The following is a 16682-nucleotide window of genomic DNA, read 5'->3' on the forward strand; positions in this document are numbered from 1 at the left end:
GTCCGGCTTTTTTTGATTTCGCAATCTCGCCGCGATTAAATTGAACGTCATCACTTAGTGACCGTAAAATTGGTCACGCCGCCGGCTAATGAAAGATTAAACGCGTTATGGCATCGTTCATCGCGGGTGCGAGATGCGGCCGGTTTATTCTACATCCCGGTGCATTAATTCGCGCGAGTTTCGGTTATCAACGACTGAAATAACGTTCGTAAGAACGGAAATGACGAGAAGACACTTGGCACGAGAGAGACTAATATAAGCGCTAAAAATAAAAATTTCGTGATTCTATAAAAGTCTAAATATATACAAATGTAGATTAGAAATTTGCATACGATTGAACGAAGCGGAAGAAATAGCTTTGTCGATCATTTGACTGAACCGGAAATAATTTTTTGTTGCAGGTCTTACGAGGGCACCGATGTACTCTTTCTCGACGGGCCAGTATCCATATCCCATGCTTAGTCCAGAAATGACGCAAGTCGCTTCTTGGTAAGTTGACGCTTATTCAGAATTCATTCACATCTCTCGGGATTTTACATTACAAAGTATCTTCATTCGTCTTCTTTTGAATACTAGTCATGAAATCTATATAAAAATATATAATTTATAATTTTCAACGAGGAAGCTCCAATTTTAATTTAACTTTAATATAATTACATTTATGCTATTTTGCGATTGGATGCGTATAACAAAATATTACGTAATATTATTACAATTTTAATTACAGACACGTATATATATTCGACCGAATGTACGCGATGGGATCAGAGCGATATTCAATTTCGCGAGATAAACGCGCGCGCGCGCGTGGCATCCACAGAACAAGAATCATTTTACACACATTCCCGGATATATACGCGTTATATCATATTTTATATTAATTACACGCGTTAAATAATCGATTCGTGCTTTGCAGTAAACGCAAATGAGAAGTAATGGAAAGCATCGGATTTCGATCACATCGCCGATGAGGTCCTTGGCGATGTTAAAATTATCCGAGCACTCGTAAATTGTGCATCGCGAATTGCGTACAAAGATCGCTAAATATTCATAAAAGTATCAGAAAAAATACACAGGGGAGGAGACGTCACGCGGCCGGTTCTTTGCCTTGAAATAAATTTTTCCCTTTGGGGAGAGAATTCTCTTTTAACGTAAAGTGTGCGAATTTACATGCTAAACGTCGCCGGTGGATTTCTCCGGTTCTAGCTATGCTGTTCTCGTTAATTCCCTCTCTCGTTACTAACGAGTACCCGGAGCACGCGACGCCTAAAAGCGACCTTTCGTTTAACGGCTACCGTTCTATTATCGCTAATCTTTCGGACCCTCGTAATAAAACGCACAGATAATTGCGACGCGCTCTCGCATTCACGTTCAGTTTTCCGTAGAAAATCTCGACATATCGTCGCACGAATCTATAGAGGTGGCTTTGGAGACGGTCATCCTCTCAGTTCCGGTCTATTAGATCCGGTACGGAATCTCTCGGATACGGAATCTCGTCGTCCTTGCCTCATCTCGTAGATGTCACCCTCTTTTCGCTTTAAGAGACAGGTCCTCACGATCAGGTTTACGCTCGTAGTCTCCGCGCGTGCGGTTTCCCCTGCTCGTTATTTGCTTTCCGCTCGACTCGCTCCAAATTGCGATTTTCCACGGATGATTAGGCTCTCTTCTTCTCAATTAGAAAGGACTTACGGTGGTCCTCGCTGGCTTGAGACGGGCTTGCGCATCAAGAAATATCGACAATATCGCGTACGGAATTTCGTTCTCGTGGTTTTCACTACGAGTGGCTTGAAAGGAAGAAGGGAATGAAGGGGCACGGGGGGAGGGAAAAAAGGGGATGAAACGCGAGAGAGGACCACTTGCGATAATGAGAAGGTCGACGGCGTTTTTATTATTATGCAAAGTGCAGAGTCTGCGTTCTGTGTTCTTGACAATAAGAGCGCGAGCAGCGCGTTCGCGAAGAGGCACGTACTAATTACTGTTACGAGTCGGTGGCCCGCGGTGTTAATGATAATTAATTAAATGTGTCGACATTGCATGCAGATATTGCAACGTTCCTGCTCGACGAATCACTCGCGATGTCGTATCACGATCAATATTTTTAGTTTGGTCATTTAATCAGAAATATAACTTGAATCAACTCGTGATAATTAAAAATAATTATATTTATTTATGTGTTTTCTCTGTCTTTTTGTTGAATTTATTTAATTCTTTTTCTTATTAAAAACATAACGCGATATAAGGGCTTTTACCGAGGCAGATTAAACTTACGTAGTTTTGTAGATCGCAATCCTCGTATGATTCTTGTATAAATTTTTCCATGGATATGGAAAACGAAAATATTTGTTGCTATGAAACGAACAGATTGATTTGCGAGAAAGTTTCTTTACCTGGCTTTCGAGTGTATCTCAAAAAAATAATATGCGGGAAAATGTCTCTCGCACGTATGATAATGATGTCGACATGCAATGATGAATATTTACAGGCACACACCGAGCATGTACCCCATCTCGCCGGCGAATGCCGGCTTCCGGAGTCCATATCCCACGAGTTTACCCATCACGAGTTCCAGTTTACCAAGGTTAGTAAATGCCTCGTATGACGAGCGAGATAGTGAACAGGCTATTCAATCTGTTATATCGGCGCACGACGAGAAAGATGAGATTTTTCTCAATTTATAGACACCGTGCTCTTGATCTTTCAGTGATCTCTACCGGTTTTCACCGACGAGCCTCATGCCGCCGCATCCCGGTCTCAGCCCGCACGCACACGCGTTGGCGTCGCACGCGTTGGTGTCCTCGGCGCCGAAGGCGGATCACTCCACCCTGGATCACAATCACAGGTTCGTTGTTTTCAGTCTCTCAGTGTCGCTGGCGGCATCTGAACACTCGACAGCAAAACCGGATATCGATTATCACTGTTTGTATGTTTCTAATACTCTCGGTATCCTTCCTCCTCATGTCTCCTTCATCTCCTTCATCTGTCATTATTGATGTTTCTTAAACTGAATCAGTAGAAATGTCATTAATTAAAGCTAAATGTCATTGACAAGATTTCGTCAAAGATTAGTGAGTTTCGCTAATTTTATTTTTGATTATGACAATAAAGTTTTACTGCAAAACAATAATAATCATACATTCATATACACACATATTTGGAATAAAATACATATATAAGTATTGAAATTTAAAATTATATTTATATAGTACGCTTTTTATTTAATTTTAAGAAAAATTACAAGAAATGGTACAAACAGGATTCTCTTGGTCAAAAATTCAGATATTTCTTTAACACAATATATGGCTATAAATTTATCTCGTATGTAATACTAAATAATATAAAATGCATTTTTTTAAATATCAGTAGAGCTATTACTATCAATTAATTTTTTCATTGCTATATTTCTAACTGAGATGATTATAAGTAATGATTATTTTTCAGTGATAATAAACTGATTCTGTTTAAGAGAAATTCCATTACTCTCCTTCTGTTCAACTCGGCGAACTCTTTGCACGAATTGCTCGAAGACAGCGTTCGCGAAAATCCTGAGATGTTTAAAGCAGTAACTTACAAGCAATCCACATTCACGTTAATAATCTCTAACGATTGTGTTGATAGTTATAAGTTTCATGTCCCAAAGAAAAGAGAGGAAGATAGAGAGAGAGAAAGAGAAACAATGAGACAAAGATGCCAGAACATGTCTTCAGAATAAAATCTTCAGAACAAAACAACATATATAAATTTTTTATATAAAACATTTCATTTTAAAAGCAATTAAAGAAGTCATTGCTCACGGAAGAATCTTATCTATTGTCGCCGATTATATGGACATAATGTGAATATGATTTAAAATGCGATTGTCTTATATTCGCATTTTGAATAAAACTCATCATGGGAAAGAATCATCATCTGCAAATTGATAAAACGAATATTTATAAAGACTTGTGTGAAAGATTGAGATTCTAAAAGATATTTAAATAGAAAAGTGTAATATCATTTGCATATATCCAATGTTCTATTGCGACAAGTATAATTCTCTTTGTTACAAGAGATACATTACGTTTGCTGAATAATTAAAAATGTGTAATCGTGTATTGGAAAAACAAACTAGGAACATATTTAATAATAACTGCGAGACTGCATCGCAATTGTTATCAATCATGAAATGAAATCGTATTTTCAATCAGTAATTTATCCAACCAAGAGAAAGGGACTCTGCCGATCGACAGACCAACGTTCCGTCAACGGATAATTGTTCATTATTAATCCAGCATTATCTATTATCGGATGGCATTTTCCTGCAAGGATATTCCTGCTACTCCAGCTGACATTATCCTCCGGATGGCATCCTGTGAGGCTCTTCCTGACCACCTCACGATCGCATGCCGATTCAGCCCAACGGATTCTCACCCCATAAAACGAGAATCGTCCAGCGATCGATAATAACGTCCCAATAACGTTGACAACTGCAAGATTGGGGTGGTCATGTACCAGCATAGCGCGTCTGCTGATAAGGAAGCGTCGCGCCGGGGGTGAGACACGGATAGTTGCGACGCGACAACCGTAGGGGGTAGCACGTCCCGACCTACCCTCGTGCACTCTTCTCTTCGCCCTTCCCATCGACGTCGTCGGGAGAGCGTGTATAACACTTATCGAATGACTCTCTCCGCACAGCGTCTGCGCCTGCTGCCTCGACGCCGCCGCCGTTGCCGCCGCCGTCGCCGCCGCCGACGCCGCCAGTTATGTATTGATCATTACCCTCTTAAACAGATTTCTAATTTACATTAGTACCCGGACGATCGCCCTCCCCGCACCCGCGTGGCGGCACACAAAGGCGCGTGGTCGCGCGCGATACTAGCCGCTCTCTGCTCTCTACATATATACGTCGCGCGCAAGTGCGAGACGTCATGGAAGACCAGCTGACGCGGCGTCCTGGTCCATCGACGTCGCATCCACGAGGCTGCTAGTAGCGTCGCTCATTTTTCGATTCGCGCGACACGCATTCGTACGTTTATCTCGTCTCGGGGGGTGGGGGGAGGCAACCGTTGTATGCCGCATCAGTGACACAAAAAGCTTCCCACGTTCTCTTTGCGATAAATCGAATACTCTCATACTTGGTGACTAAATCACGGATGTTGTGTTTCGCGGAGATAAAATTAGACGCGTTGAGGAAATTTTTTTCGAAATTTCATTCTCGATCGAATTAGCGCGAGTGCGGGCATCAAAGGTCACTGTCGTTGACCAAACATAGTTACACGCGTGCCAAGCTTCTACGGGAGGGGAACGCTAGTATCTGGAGGAGGGACAAAATTTCTTCGGCGCTCGACGACTGATTCTAAGAAGCTTATCGGTCCTGCCAGCTCGCCGCATCGTTGGCGAGTGGCAGCAGGACAGCCAGGGTTGACCGGTGGTCGACGGTAGCGCCGCGACAATCCGCTAAAAAAAAAAAGAAGGAAGAGTCGCAGCGGCACGCAGGAGAGAAAGGCCACGGAGAATGCGATATTCGCCGCGTCCCCCCACACGCTCCCGGAATTGTAGAGTCGGCGGATGGTAGGGTTGTGTCTCCGAGAGCCATGAATCGCGATGATGCCATCCTCGCGCAACCCCGCACCACCGCCGTCCCCCTTCTTCCTCGCGCAACCTCCCCCCGGCCGCCCCCAGACTCGCCGATAATCAATCGTCGTAACACCGGTCGGTGGTGATTCCGCTGACGCCAGAAACGAGCGCGGCGTTTGAGACACGGAGAAGCGAGGGGAGAAAGAGAAAGAAAGAGACAAACGGAAAGAAATCCGAACGACGAAGACGCGCGAAAGGCATCCGTCGCGGAGAAACGCGAGAAGAGAAAAGCGAGGTGCCAACGCGTCGATAGAGTTTTCGTGCGTGCGTGCAAACGTCAAACGGAGAATCGTGACGGAGAGGGTGCGTTTTCGCGATACGAGCGCGCTATAGTCGTCGGCGTCGGACGGATAGATAGACGGGGGAGGGGTGTTTGCTGGGTATACAGGGGGTTTGGGCGGCGGAGGGGAGACGCGGGAGCAAAGGGAGAAACAGAGAGAGGCAGAGAGGGTGGCGTGTAGAGAGAGGCGGAAGGGAAAAAGAGACAGAGGGATATGACGAATGGGTGACCGTGGGATGCCGCCCCTGGAGACATTTCACCGCACGAATCGCCGGGCGACGAAGTCGCATCAACGACTGCCGCTGCTAAAGCGAGACGAGAGAGCGGGCGGGAGCGGGCGAGTGTGTTAATGTAAAACGACAACGACGGTGCGACGAGCGATGACGGTACCGTTGGAAGGCACGTCGGACGACGTGCGGCAGACCCGACTACGGCTATATACATCACAACGCGGGATCTTCCGGATACGCGTAGTCACCGCCAGCATCAGCGTCTGATGGACCGCCACGGATGGCGTGTAAGTGTCGCCGTGTGCGCCACCGCCGCGTACGTGCTGTTTACAACTCTGTGACCGGTTTGGAGCCCCGCTTCACGCGCTCGCTATAGCGCGACGCGAACACGAGGATGCGAATGAGAAAAGAGCGTCCTGTAACTATCGAGCACCCGATGGCTGGACCAGAACGAGATTACCTACCCGGAAGCGCGATGTTGCCTCTCCTGCATTAACGTTGGAGAGTAACACGAACGAGATGAGGTCAAGGCTCGCCACTAGTGCCGAGTATCTCGGATAGTTTGTTTCGTTTGGTACTGTGATAATATCTCGTATATATATAGTATAGCACGCGACAGAGCGAGATCGTTTAGGATCGTTCTATGGATCGATTTGGATCATCTCGGCGGTGTGCCCGCGAGTAAACACGAGGCAGCCCCGTATGTGGCGATGGAGCCAGCCGAGTGCCTGGAGCCGCTGAATTTAGTGATCAAAAAGGACGACACTGACGACAGCGGGCCGGTGATCGGGGAGAGGATCGCGGAGGCGACGATCGACGAGGAGAAGGACGCCGTTCTCGCGGCCGAGGAGAGCGCGATCGAGGATAACATGGCGATACTCCAGGACGCCGTCAAGTCCGCCGAATCCGGCGGTTTACCAACCGCGGATCACAAGCTCCTGACCGCGCTCTACATGAGCAGCCTCATGCAGATGTCAAGCCTGAGCGCGCCGCGCGGCATCGCGCCGCCGCCAACGTATGGCGCCAGCCAACAGCAGCAACAGCAAAGCTTCGTTCAGCTGCTGGCGATGGTGGAGGCGCGGCACCGCATGTGGCAGCAGATGAACTGGCCGTTGCCGCAGAACTTCCTCAGGAGTCCGCTGACGTTGCCACCGACCGCGCCGCCGTACTTTGACGGCGCGACGACGACGCCGACGCCGGCGCCGACGCCGAACCTGACCGACCAGCTGTCCCAGAACACCGCGCCGACCTACCCCCTGTCCTGCGCGAAACCTGAACCCCTGAATCCCGAGGCCAAACAGTCCTACTTTAACAAACGGTACACGCGATTGATGTGCGAGGGAGTGTTTGTTTATGTAGAAAACGAGCGCGCGCTCGCGAGGCTGTCACGCTGAATATCTTTTTCTATATGTGTGTTGCAGGTCTACGATAGAACAGAAAAACTCCACGTCGTTACCTACGGACAACGCGAAAGCCCAGGATACGGGTCAGCAGAACAATCAAGGTAAGAATTACGTGATTCACGCGCAGGTAAAAGAGAAGATTAATAGCGTGACACATGGATAAGTCACGGTACGAGTTATTTATTTAAAACTCTCGTCGTTCTCACTTGATCTCGACGCTGTGATTTTGACAGATAAAAAGAAACCCCATATAAAAAAGCCTTTGAATGCGTTTATGCTGTACATGAAGGAGATGAGGGCGAAGGTTGTGGCAGAGTGTACCTTAAAGGAGAGCGCCGCGATCAACCAAATATTAGGGAGACGAGTGAGTAAACCTTATGCTTTGATATATTATTTTTTATCAAGTTTTCAAGTAAATTATTCTACATCAGAGTTACTAACGAATCTCAATGTCTCGATGTCTATTCAATGTATCAATTTCATTTACCGAGTGTTATAAATCATCTTTATACAGTGTATATAATCTCTTCAATGTGTGAAAGTGCAGCTTACATCCGATAAGATTAAATTATCGTGCTCTGATGTAAGAATAATTAAGATACGCGAAAGTCAACATTCTCTCATAATAAAGAGACAAGTCTCTGAAAATATTTCGAGTACTATTTTTAAACGATCTTAAGAGATTAATTCAGAGGTAACCTGCTGAAAATAAATTCTGCTTATAATTTAATAATCAGATCTTCGATTTCTTTCACGTGAACTGAGTACAATGACTGTATTTTTATCGAGTAACAATACAATTCCGATTCCGTACTATTCGACAGAGAAAGAGAAAATGTTGACCGATCGCTCATTAAAGATCTTCAGACGAATTTTCATTCTAAGTACTGCATGCATCTTAACGCTTTTATCGAACAAATAGTTTACCGGGCTACCAATCGGAGCTAACTAACCGTACCTACGTAGTATCTCAGTACGAATAGAGCATTGTAGGTGGGATCTAAGGAAATCTCGGATTCGCCTTGATAGAAAAAAAAAAAAATGCTGACACGAAAAGGGAAGGGCCGATGGGTGGTTTTTCGCGATGATAGACGTGTCTACTCGTAGACATCGCTAATGGTAAATAAGTTCGTGCGAGAGGAAGGGACAGAGATAGAGAGAAAGAGAGAGAGGGAGAGGGAGGGAGAGAGATAACGGGGACGGTGCACGAGACTGTGAATCTGAATTTTGGGGGTATGACACGCAGTGGCACTCGCTAAGCCGGGAGGAACAGGCGCGGTATTATGAGGCGGCCAGGCAGGAACGCCATCTGCACCAGCAACGATATCCCGGCTGGAGTGCCAGGGATAACTACGGATATGGCAGCAAGAAGAAGAAGAGGAAGAAAGAGCGCTCCGCAGATCCCACCGGAGGTACCACTTTCCAGTGCTAGAACAGCAGGCCCTATAATAATTCATTATATAATAATTGCTAGTATATACCTATACTGGTTGATTGAAACGATCAAAGTCTCTGTGCGTTTCTTTTTTTTTTTCGTTTTTTATATACATTTTTTTTATTTCTTATGGTTTTCTGGCATTCACTCTTTTTCGTGCAGAATATATATATATATATATATATATATATATATATATATATATATATATATTTCTCTTGGATATTTTATATATATGTACATATATGCATATATGTATATTTTTTCGTTTTTCGAAACTGAATTGGATTGGATTGTCTGTGGGGATTGTGGAATGTGGCGCAGCAGAGAATTGAAAAGGAAAAAGAAAACGGAAAAGTTAAAAAAAAATAAAAAAAAAATATAAGAAACGAAAAGCTAAAAAGACACGGTGGAAAAATCAAACGCGGACTCTCGCGCGGCATGCGATCGCAATTTCTCTTTTTTTTATCTGGCCAAACTCCCTAAAGCGGTATTCGTTCTCTCCGGGTGAGCAAGAAGAAATGTGACGGGACGAGTTAACGTCACTGATGATGCGATAACGAGAGCGAGAGTGAAAACCAAAGCCTTTAGGTACGGGATGTCTGGTAGAGCCCGGGGCCTGTCCCGCTTTTTCTTCTCTTTTTTTTCCGTTTCTCGCCGCGGGATGACATCTGCTCGCAATCGCTTACCTCCCAAGACGAATCGCGCTCGCGGCGATTTAATGAGAAAAACTGTCCACCGACAATGTGTGTCTCTGCTTCCTTCGAAATTCATCCCTCTCCCTCCTCCCCTTCTTCCGTTCCTATTAACATCCAACTAACGTACTTTGAAATGAGCGTTCCTTTCGGGAAGTGATAGCTTTTCGTGACCAAGTCTCGCTACACTCCTTTGCAGTCTCAGTGGCGTGACTCGTATGGAGAGGAACTGGGGCAGGTGGCGAACGGAAATACACTGGAGGAACGTTTTGCGCTTTTTTTGTTCGATAGCGCCGAAAGGATTGAAGGACGAAATATAATTGACCTATCCAGCATTAATAATGGACAAAAGATTGCCTGGCACTTATATAATTCTCAGTCTTCCAATTGCACACTTTAATAAATAAATATGGAATTAATGATACGATAAGTAAGATTGAATTTGTTTGCGTCCAAATTAGATTAATACATTATTAATGTTTGTGTCTTAAGGATTATATGTATATATCTTTCAGTGATCGCGAGAGTGTACACCAGCTGCGCACGGCGTCCTTAAGGAGCGTGTTTTCTTCAGTGTATAGCCGTGCCGACACTACCCTTTCATTCTTTCACGCGTGCTACAGTAAAATTCTCCAACCGCTAGCGTGTTCTCTATCAGACACCCTGTATACTTTAGGTTGTTAATTATCGACGAATAGCGGTGTGACCGAGGGGGAGGGGACAACCTTAGGCTGTTCTTCTAGCACTTTAAACGGAAAGTAGGGACCCCAGTGTTACTGAAATGCTATGAGGCAACGATTGCTAAAAAAAATAATAATAAAAATAAAAAGAGATAGATAAAGAGTAAAATGAAAAATTTCGAAATAGAGCGAGCTAACTCCGACTCTCTTGAGGCAACATTTTTTCACGCAATTAGGGTGGCGGCAGTAGCATTAGTGAATTTTTTTCTTTCCTTGATTAAAAATATTGTTTAGCCGTACACACCACGGTTCATGCACAATTACAAAAAAGTGTTTGGTTCTCTCTCGGTAGTGGCACGCGCTAGGGCGAGAGGAACAGGCCAAGTATTATGAGTTGGCGCGACGGGAGAGACAGTTGCACATGCAGCTGTACCCTGACTGGTCTTCCCGCGCAAATACCAACCGAACTAAGAAGAGGAAGCGCAAACAAGACACAAACAGTGATCCTGGAGGTACCCACATGCCTCACATCCACACATTCTTACGATTCCCCCCCCCCCCTCAGTCATAAAAGGAAAGAAAGCCCCCTGCCCCGTCCACTCCCCCGTTCATTATTACATATACTGTTATATTATACATTCTTATATTGCTACACTACATTATGTTGCATGTTTCCCCCCGTCTTAGGGGTTTTGGGTCGATATATTTTATTATATATATATATTATATATGATTATATATAACTATATTATATTATATTATACATACACACGCACACATATAAATATACATATACACGCATATACGTTAATATATCTATATATCAATGTGACTATTTTATATATATATATATATATGATTTTTTATACAAATCGCGAAAGTACGTGCGTGCCTATGTATTTGCATTATACACCGGGAACACCTGACATTACGCACAAACACACATCAGAGACAGACACAACGCATCTTATTATTAATTACGTATACAACTTTGGGGACGCTGGCCATCTTGCATTTTTACAGGGACCTACTCCGCAATCAGACAATCCTGAGCGTTTAATTTTCTCTTAGCCTTTTCGTCTTTTTCTATGTCTTTCTATTCTCTTTTTCTTTATCTTACTTTCCCTCTGTCTCGTTCTTTATCGCTGAAATTTTATTTTTTTTTGCGAGTACTTATCTTGTACATTTTAATTATTTTTTACAAGTACTTATCTTGTACATTTTCGTTATTTCTTTCCATTTCCTATACGTCTTTTGTCTCTATTTCTTTCTCTATCTTCTCTCTCTCTCTCTCTCTTTTGTTATTTTCTCTCACTATCACTCTATCATTTCTATACTTCGTCTCTCGATTCGTACGTTTATTTTTCTTTGATCGTTTCAATATTGCCTGGATCCTTTGATTTTTATTCTAATTTTATTATTTTCGTTTTCTATCGTCACTCAGTAACTTTCGTTTAATCGAATCACTCAGTTTATTCTCGACTCCCACATACGAAATTTTCGTTCACTAGCGCTCACGCGATAGAGCGCTCACATTCATAATTGATATATATATATTTTTTTTTGTTAGATATATTTCGGAGGCTTACGTTTATATAATACAAATCACGACATTTCAAACGAGTAGATCTTTGATCGTGTTTTTTAAGCCGTTTTAACGTTAACGTTGCATGTCATTATTCGTTTAATGAAGATACGAGTTGTTCATTTTGAAAAACTTAATCGTAAATTTAATCTCTTTAAAAAAATGAAAAGTCATGTTTACATCAACATCTCTTGTTGTGAGTGAATTGGAAGCGTCTTAAAAATTGGATTTGTACTACGCTTTCAAAATAGACGGTTCGTATCTTTATCAATATTATATATATTGATATATGTGTGTGTGTGTATGGATCCTTCTCTGAAGACTATCAGTCTCGCTATATCAAATTATTTGAGATAGAATTTTATACAGCTGTACTTGCTGTAATTCTTCTATTTATTTAGACTTTTTAAACTATTTTCGTACAGATTCTATTTTCTATGACATGTTACATTCGATATTACATGTATCGTCTTCGGCGAAGGTCCTATAATATATATATAATCATCGAAAACCCCTTGAGGTCGAGGCTAAATAAAATAAATCTGTTTTGTTGTTCTTAAATTGTGTGGAATAAAATTTTTTCGTAAAAACATTTTTAAGCAATCTATTGAATTATTTGTTCAATCTCGTCTTTATCGAGTCGATAATCGATGTACGTCCGAATCTCAAGGGGTTGTAATCACCGTTCTGTTACACGCATGACTTAGTTGACATTCGTTAAGTTTTGACATTCACCGAAGCATAAGTATATTAAACGCAGAAATTCGAGCACTGATTCATTCCATACTGCGGTAGATTATATTCATTATCGCAATTGATTATATATGACAATTTCGCACAGTTTGTCGACATATTCATATATATAATCATTTGTTACTTCTTTTTTTTCACGTAATTACTTCAAATTGATTTTTTTCACACAACGGGAACGTCAATGTCAATAACTACGTCATTCTTTTGACAGAATGTAGCATACATCGAATAGTAAAATCCCTCGCTCGTTCGGATAATCTATGATTAATCATACTAATCGTTACTCTGTTCCTTTTCTAGGCAATAACATGAAGAAATGTCGCGCCAGGTATGGATTAGATCAGCAGAGCCAGTGGTGCAAACCCTGCAGGTACGTGTGCAGTGATTTCTCTCGATACACCTCGCGCTCCAACGACGAGACTTATCTGTCCGTCGAATTTTACGCGACTACGACTTTCGCGACTCGTGTAAATACGTGTTAAATCTTACGCAAGTCCGTCTGGGTTTAGCAGTGTCACATTCATCGACTACTTTTTTGTCTTATCACCTCGCTTAAGATCGAAGTAGAGGGTGCGATACTCGCGAAACAAGCTTGGGAAAAACAAGATATCGAGTTCGTTCGCGGATAACATCAATTGCTCCAGCTAATAAGTCGAATAGTTTAATATTTCACGACAGAATACTTTACTTACAAAGCGCACTTTGATGCTTCAAAAGTATCGGACTGAAAGTTTTTGCCAATGAGTTTGCTTTTTCGAGTTTGAATGCATATAAAAAATTTTCTTCAAGATCGCTCGCAACGATACCAATCACAATTACATAGTATTCTTGACGTTCGCCATCTCGTGTCGGTCTCGGACCTCGTTCCCGTCATCCACATGTTACCGTGGAACTTGAAAGAGAGGAGACGCAACCAAACGTTATATCTTTGTATAAAATATCGACGTAGTAGCAGAGTCTCTTCGTATCAAAGGCGACTCGCGTTCGCGGTGATACCTGAGGTATTTGTAGAGAAACGAACGAGGAAAGAAAGAAGGAGAAATAAGAGCGCAGCGAGACTGCGCGCTGTCAGAAAATGTGTCTTCCAAAAAAAAACATAGAGAGAAAATCAAGGGGATCAAGCACGACTAGTTATCTTCCCCAGTTATGCGAGACGCATCGTCCAACTGGCCTGTAAATATCGGTTTTCTTTAATTAGCACTACTCTCGTAGTTTGTTCGCGACTTTTTATCCACGAGTCACACCCATTTCTTTAGTGCCGAATCACTAATATGTCCTTAATATCGTCACGGCCATAGCCCAAACGCCCCAACTCCCGGCTGGGTTTGTGAATCTCATAGACGTCATTAAAGGGGCGAGGATAATTTCCGTCGACGATCCCGTTCACGATTCTTGCGCGATGAGAGAAAAGAGACAATCTCTTTTTCAAGACAGAGAGCGATCACCAGATTAAGCGTTATTCGGGTGGGAAGTGTAGTTTTCGACACGCTCTTGATCGCTTTGTCAGTCTCTCATCATCGCGCATGCATGTGAGAATGAATTTAGAAACATGTAAAATTTTCGTGTCGTGAAGCGTGTAAAATTTATACTGTGCGATTGTTCTCTGGCTTATTAGTTCCGCCAGGATCAAAGTTAAAATAAAAGATGATCCTCACTGGAATACCGGAAGCACTTAGTTTGTTGCATTTGGATTTAGCTGATTGCACTCTGCATTGAATGCACGTAACTTACAATGCCGCCTGTATCAGTTGTCGTTGTGCCTTCGTCATTGGACGCGTTATCGCGCAGATACCGGAGGATTGTGTGACGCGTGATAGATAGAGCAATCGCTATCTTAGCGCTACCAAGGTGCCCCAAAATAAAATTCGAATCATCGCGTTGATACGAATATTTGGGAGACATATTTTCTGATCGATGCAACAGTCGTCGTCACTATATCTTTTGCCGTCTCTCTTCGTTCCACACTTATTGAAGTTTCAAGTTCGTTTGAACGGGGCCGGCAACACTTTGCAAGGTCCACATGATGTTTAAATTATCACTAATATCCAAAGTTTTATTTTATTTTATAATGATCAAAAATAAAATATCCTAGAAAAACATTATTTCATTTAAAAATAAAAAAATTGCATATGTGTATAATATATTTTGGTGTGATTGCCGGCTTCGTTCTTTCATTTATCGCGGGGAACGAAAAATTAAAAGAGCGATAACACATCCGGTTCGGTTCCTCCCCCTTCCCCGACACAGACACGTGCGTGTGGGTGACGACACGATACGGGTGCGAGATTGAGGTGGAATATTAAGTCGACGATATGTCTTAGCAAGAGTGCGCCCCTTTAATGGCTGGTGGTTGGTTTTGGCAGCCCAGTGGAGCATGGAGCGGGGATGGGCATCCACGCGAGCATAATCCATCACGGTGTGGGAAGTAGCGCGGGGGCAGGGGTCGGGGCTGGAGGCGGTGGGGGGACGGTGGGGACAGCCGCCGCTCCGCCAAACACCAACACTGCCTCCAATGCCTCCTCGCCTCAGCAAGAACCCACTTATGTTAATCTCTAGTCAAGCCTATCGCCTCCCTTCTACTGCAACACTTCTTCTTAAACAGTGGTCAGTCCCGACTTTGAAAACCTACGGGCCCCCATCGGTCCTCGCTATGGTCCCGGCCATGCCGCTCGAGAGAGATATATAAGATATTTCGCTGTATCCCGTGCGGGTACCAAGGTCTCTTTTTTTCTGATATCCGAACGGGGACGTTTGCGTTGGAGACATCATGGTGAAAAGATAAGATAAGAAGACGAGCGAAGGCACCATAGCGAAGGGCACGACGGTGGCCCGTGTGATGCTCGCATTGTTTCTCATTGTTGTGGCTCTTTACAGCTTATTATTGTTATTTATTTATCCTCTCGTTTAGTTGGAATTTATTCAGTGTTGCCCTTAGCATGGCTGGTCTGTATAATATATACATATTATAAATTATATACATATATATATATATCTATTTATATATACACACATATATGTATAACAATTATTTGCTCAGATTTCGAAACGTTGTTTAATATATTATATATAGAAGGTTTTTATACATTTTAATTTTTTAGCATGACAGAGTTCGTACGATTAAGATCGGATGATTGTGTTGTACAGATGTGTTCTTTTTTTCTTTTTTTTGTTTACTTTTAATATCTAATCATTTTTTTTCTTTTGTAATATTTTCATACGGATAATGTGTTTTTTATACATATATATAATGCGAATAACCACTCGAGGCACTTTAAAAAAGAACTGCGCTGGCTGACTGCGTAAAAAATCGTATTTTTTTAATCGAAATTTTGCACAATTTCGTATGTTACTCAAAGTCTCAGAATGGATTGCAAAGAACTACATTGTGCTTTTAATAATTATTTTCATCTCTGTACACAAATATTGTTTACTACTAAAAAAAGAAAAAAGGAAGGATATTTTATCTCTTGACACTTTAAAAGTGTGATATAATTAGTGACAAAATTAAAATTTAAAAAAAATATACACAATTCGTTTTGCGTAAAATAACAATTATATTAACTATTCAGTAAAATTCGTCTAAGAAAGAGATGTTGCAATCCACCCTGAGATTTTCGAATGCCGTCCGTTGTCGCGCACTGAAAGGAATAGTTCAACTTTTATAAGTTTTGTGCAACGCTTTGAAATTTACACAAGTGTAACTACGAGTTTAATTAGCATCCTCCGATCGTTCTCGGCGGTACGGCCGCCGAGAAACTAACTGATTCAGCTGAGAGATAAATAATGAGAGCCAATGGCAGAGCGGCAATATGTCGTCTCGACTGCGAAGCAGTTCTCTAGACGAGGTCGGACGGGCTCACTTATGAAAATTGTGCAGTAGCAAAACAAGCCTCTCTCTTCCTCTCGTCATCTCGGATTCTACTACTTTATCGCTGTCCACCTTTGTGTTCACGCGACTGTGAGAAAAAAAAAGAACTTTTCTTTGAACGCACTTTACAATTGGTCGCG

At 42.5% G+C, this 16682-nt stretch overlaps 1 protein-coding gene across 6 annotated transcripts in view; it reads left to right on the top strand.

Annotated features, from left to right (window-relative positions):
• Positions 1 to 16682, top strand: part of LOC145975629 (protein pangolin, isoforms A/H/I/S) — a 179321-nt gene that overhangs the window by 159776 nt on the left and 2863 nt on the right. For 2 of the 6 annotated variants that reach the window (XM_083106228.1, XM_083106222.1), the window contains 7 exons: positions 402 to 489; positions 2483 to 2578; positions 2702 to 2839; positions 7545 to 7627; positions 7760 to 7890; positions 8773 to 8938; positions 12975 to 13044. In XM_083106228.1, the coding sequence (XP_082962354.1) occupies positions 402 to 489; positions 2483 to 2578; positions 2702 to 2839; positions 7545 to 7627; positions 7760 to 7890; positions 8773 to 8938; positions 12975 to 13044 (772 nt within the window). Of the gene's footprint in view, positions 1 to 401; positions 490 to 2482; positions 2579 to 2701; positions 2840 to 7544; positions 7628 to 7759; positions 7891 to 8772; positions 8939 to 10688; positions 10849 to 12974; positions 13045 to 15037; positions 15279 to 16682 lie in introns of all 6 variants that reach the window. The other 4 variants (XM_083106226.1, XM_083106227.1, XM_083106223.1 and 1 more) reach the window with 4 other exon arrangements.

The sequence above is a fragment of the Camponotus vicinus genome, unplaced genomic scaffold (genome assembly GCF_025532165.1).
Source record: "Camponotus vicinus isolate PSW18456_S1 unplaced genomic scaffold, iyCamVici1.0 SCAF_8, whole genome shotgun sequence".
NCBI lineage: Eukaryota > Metazoa > Arthropoda > Insecta > Hymenoptera > Formicidae > Camponotus > Camponotus vicinus.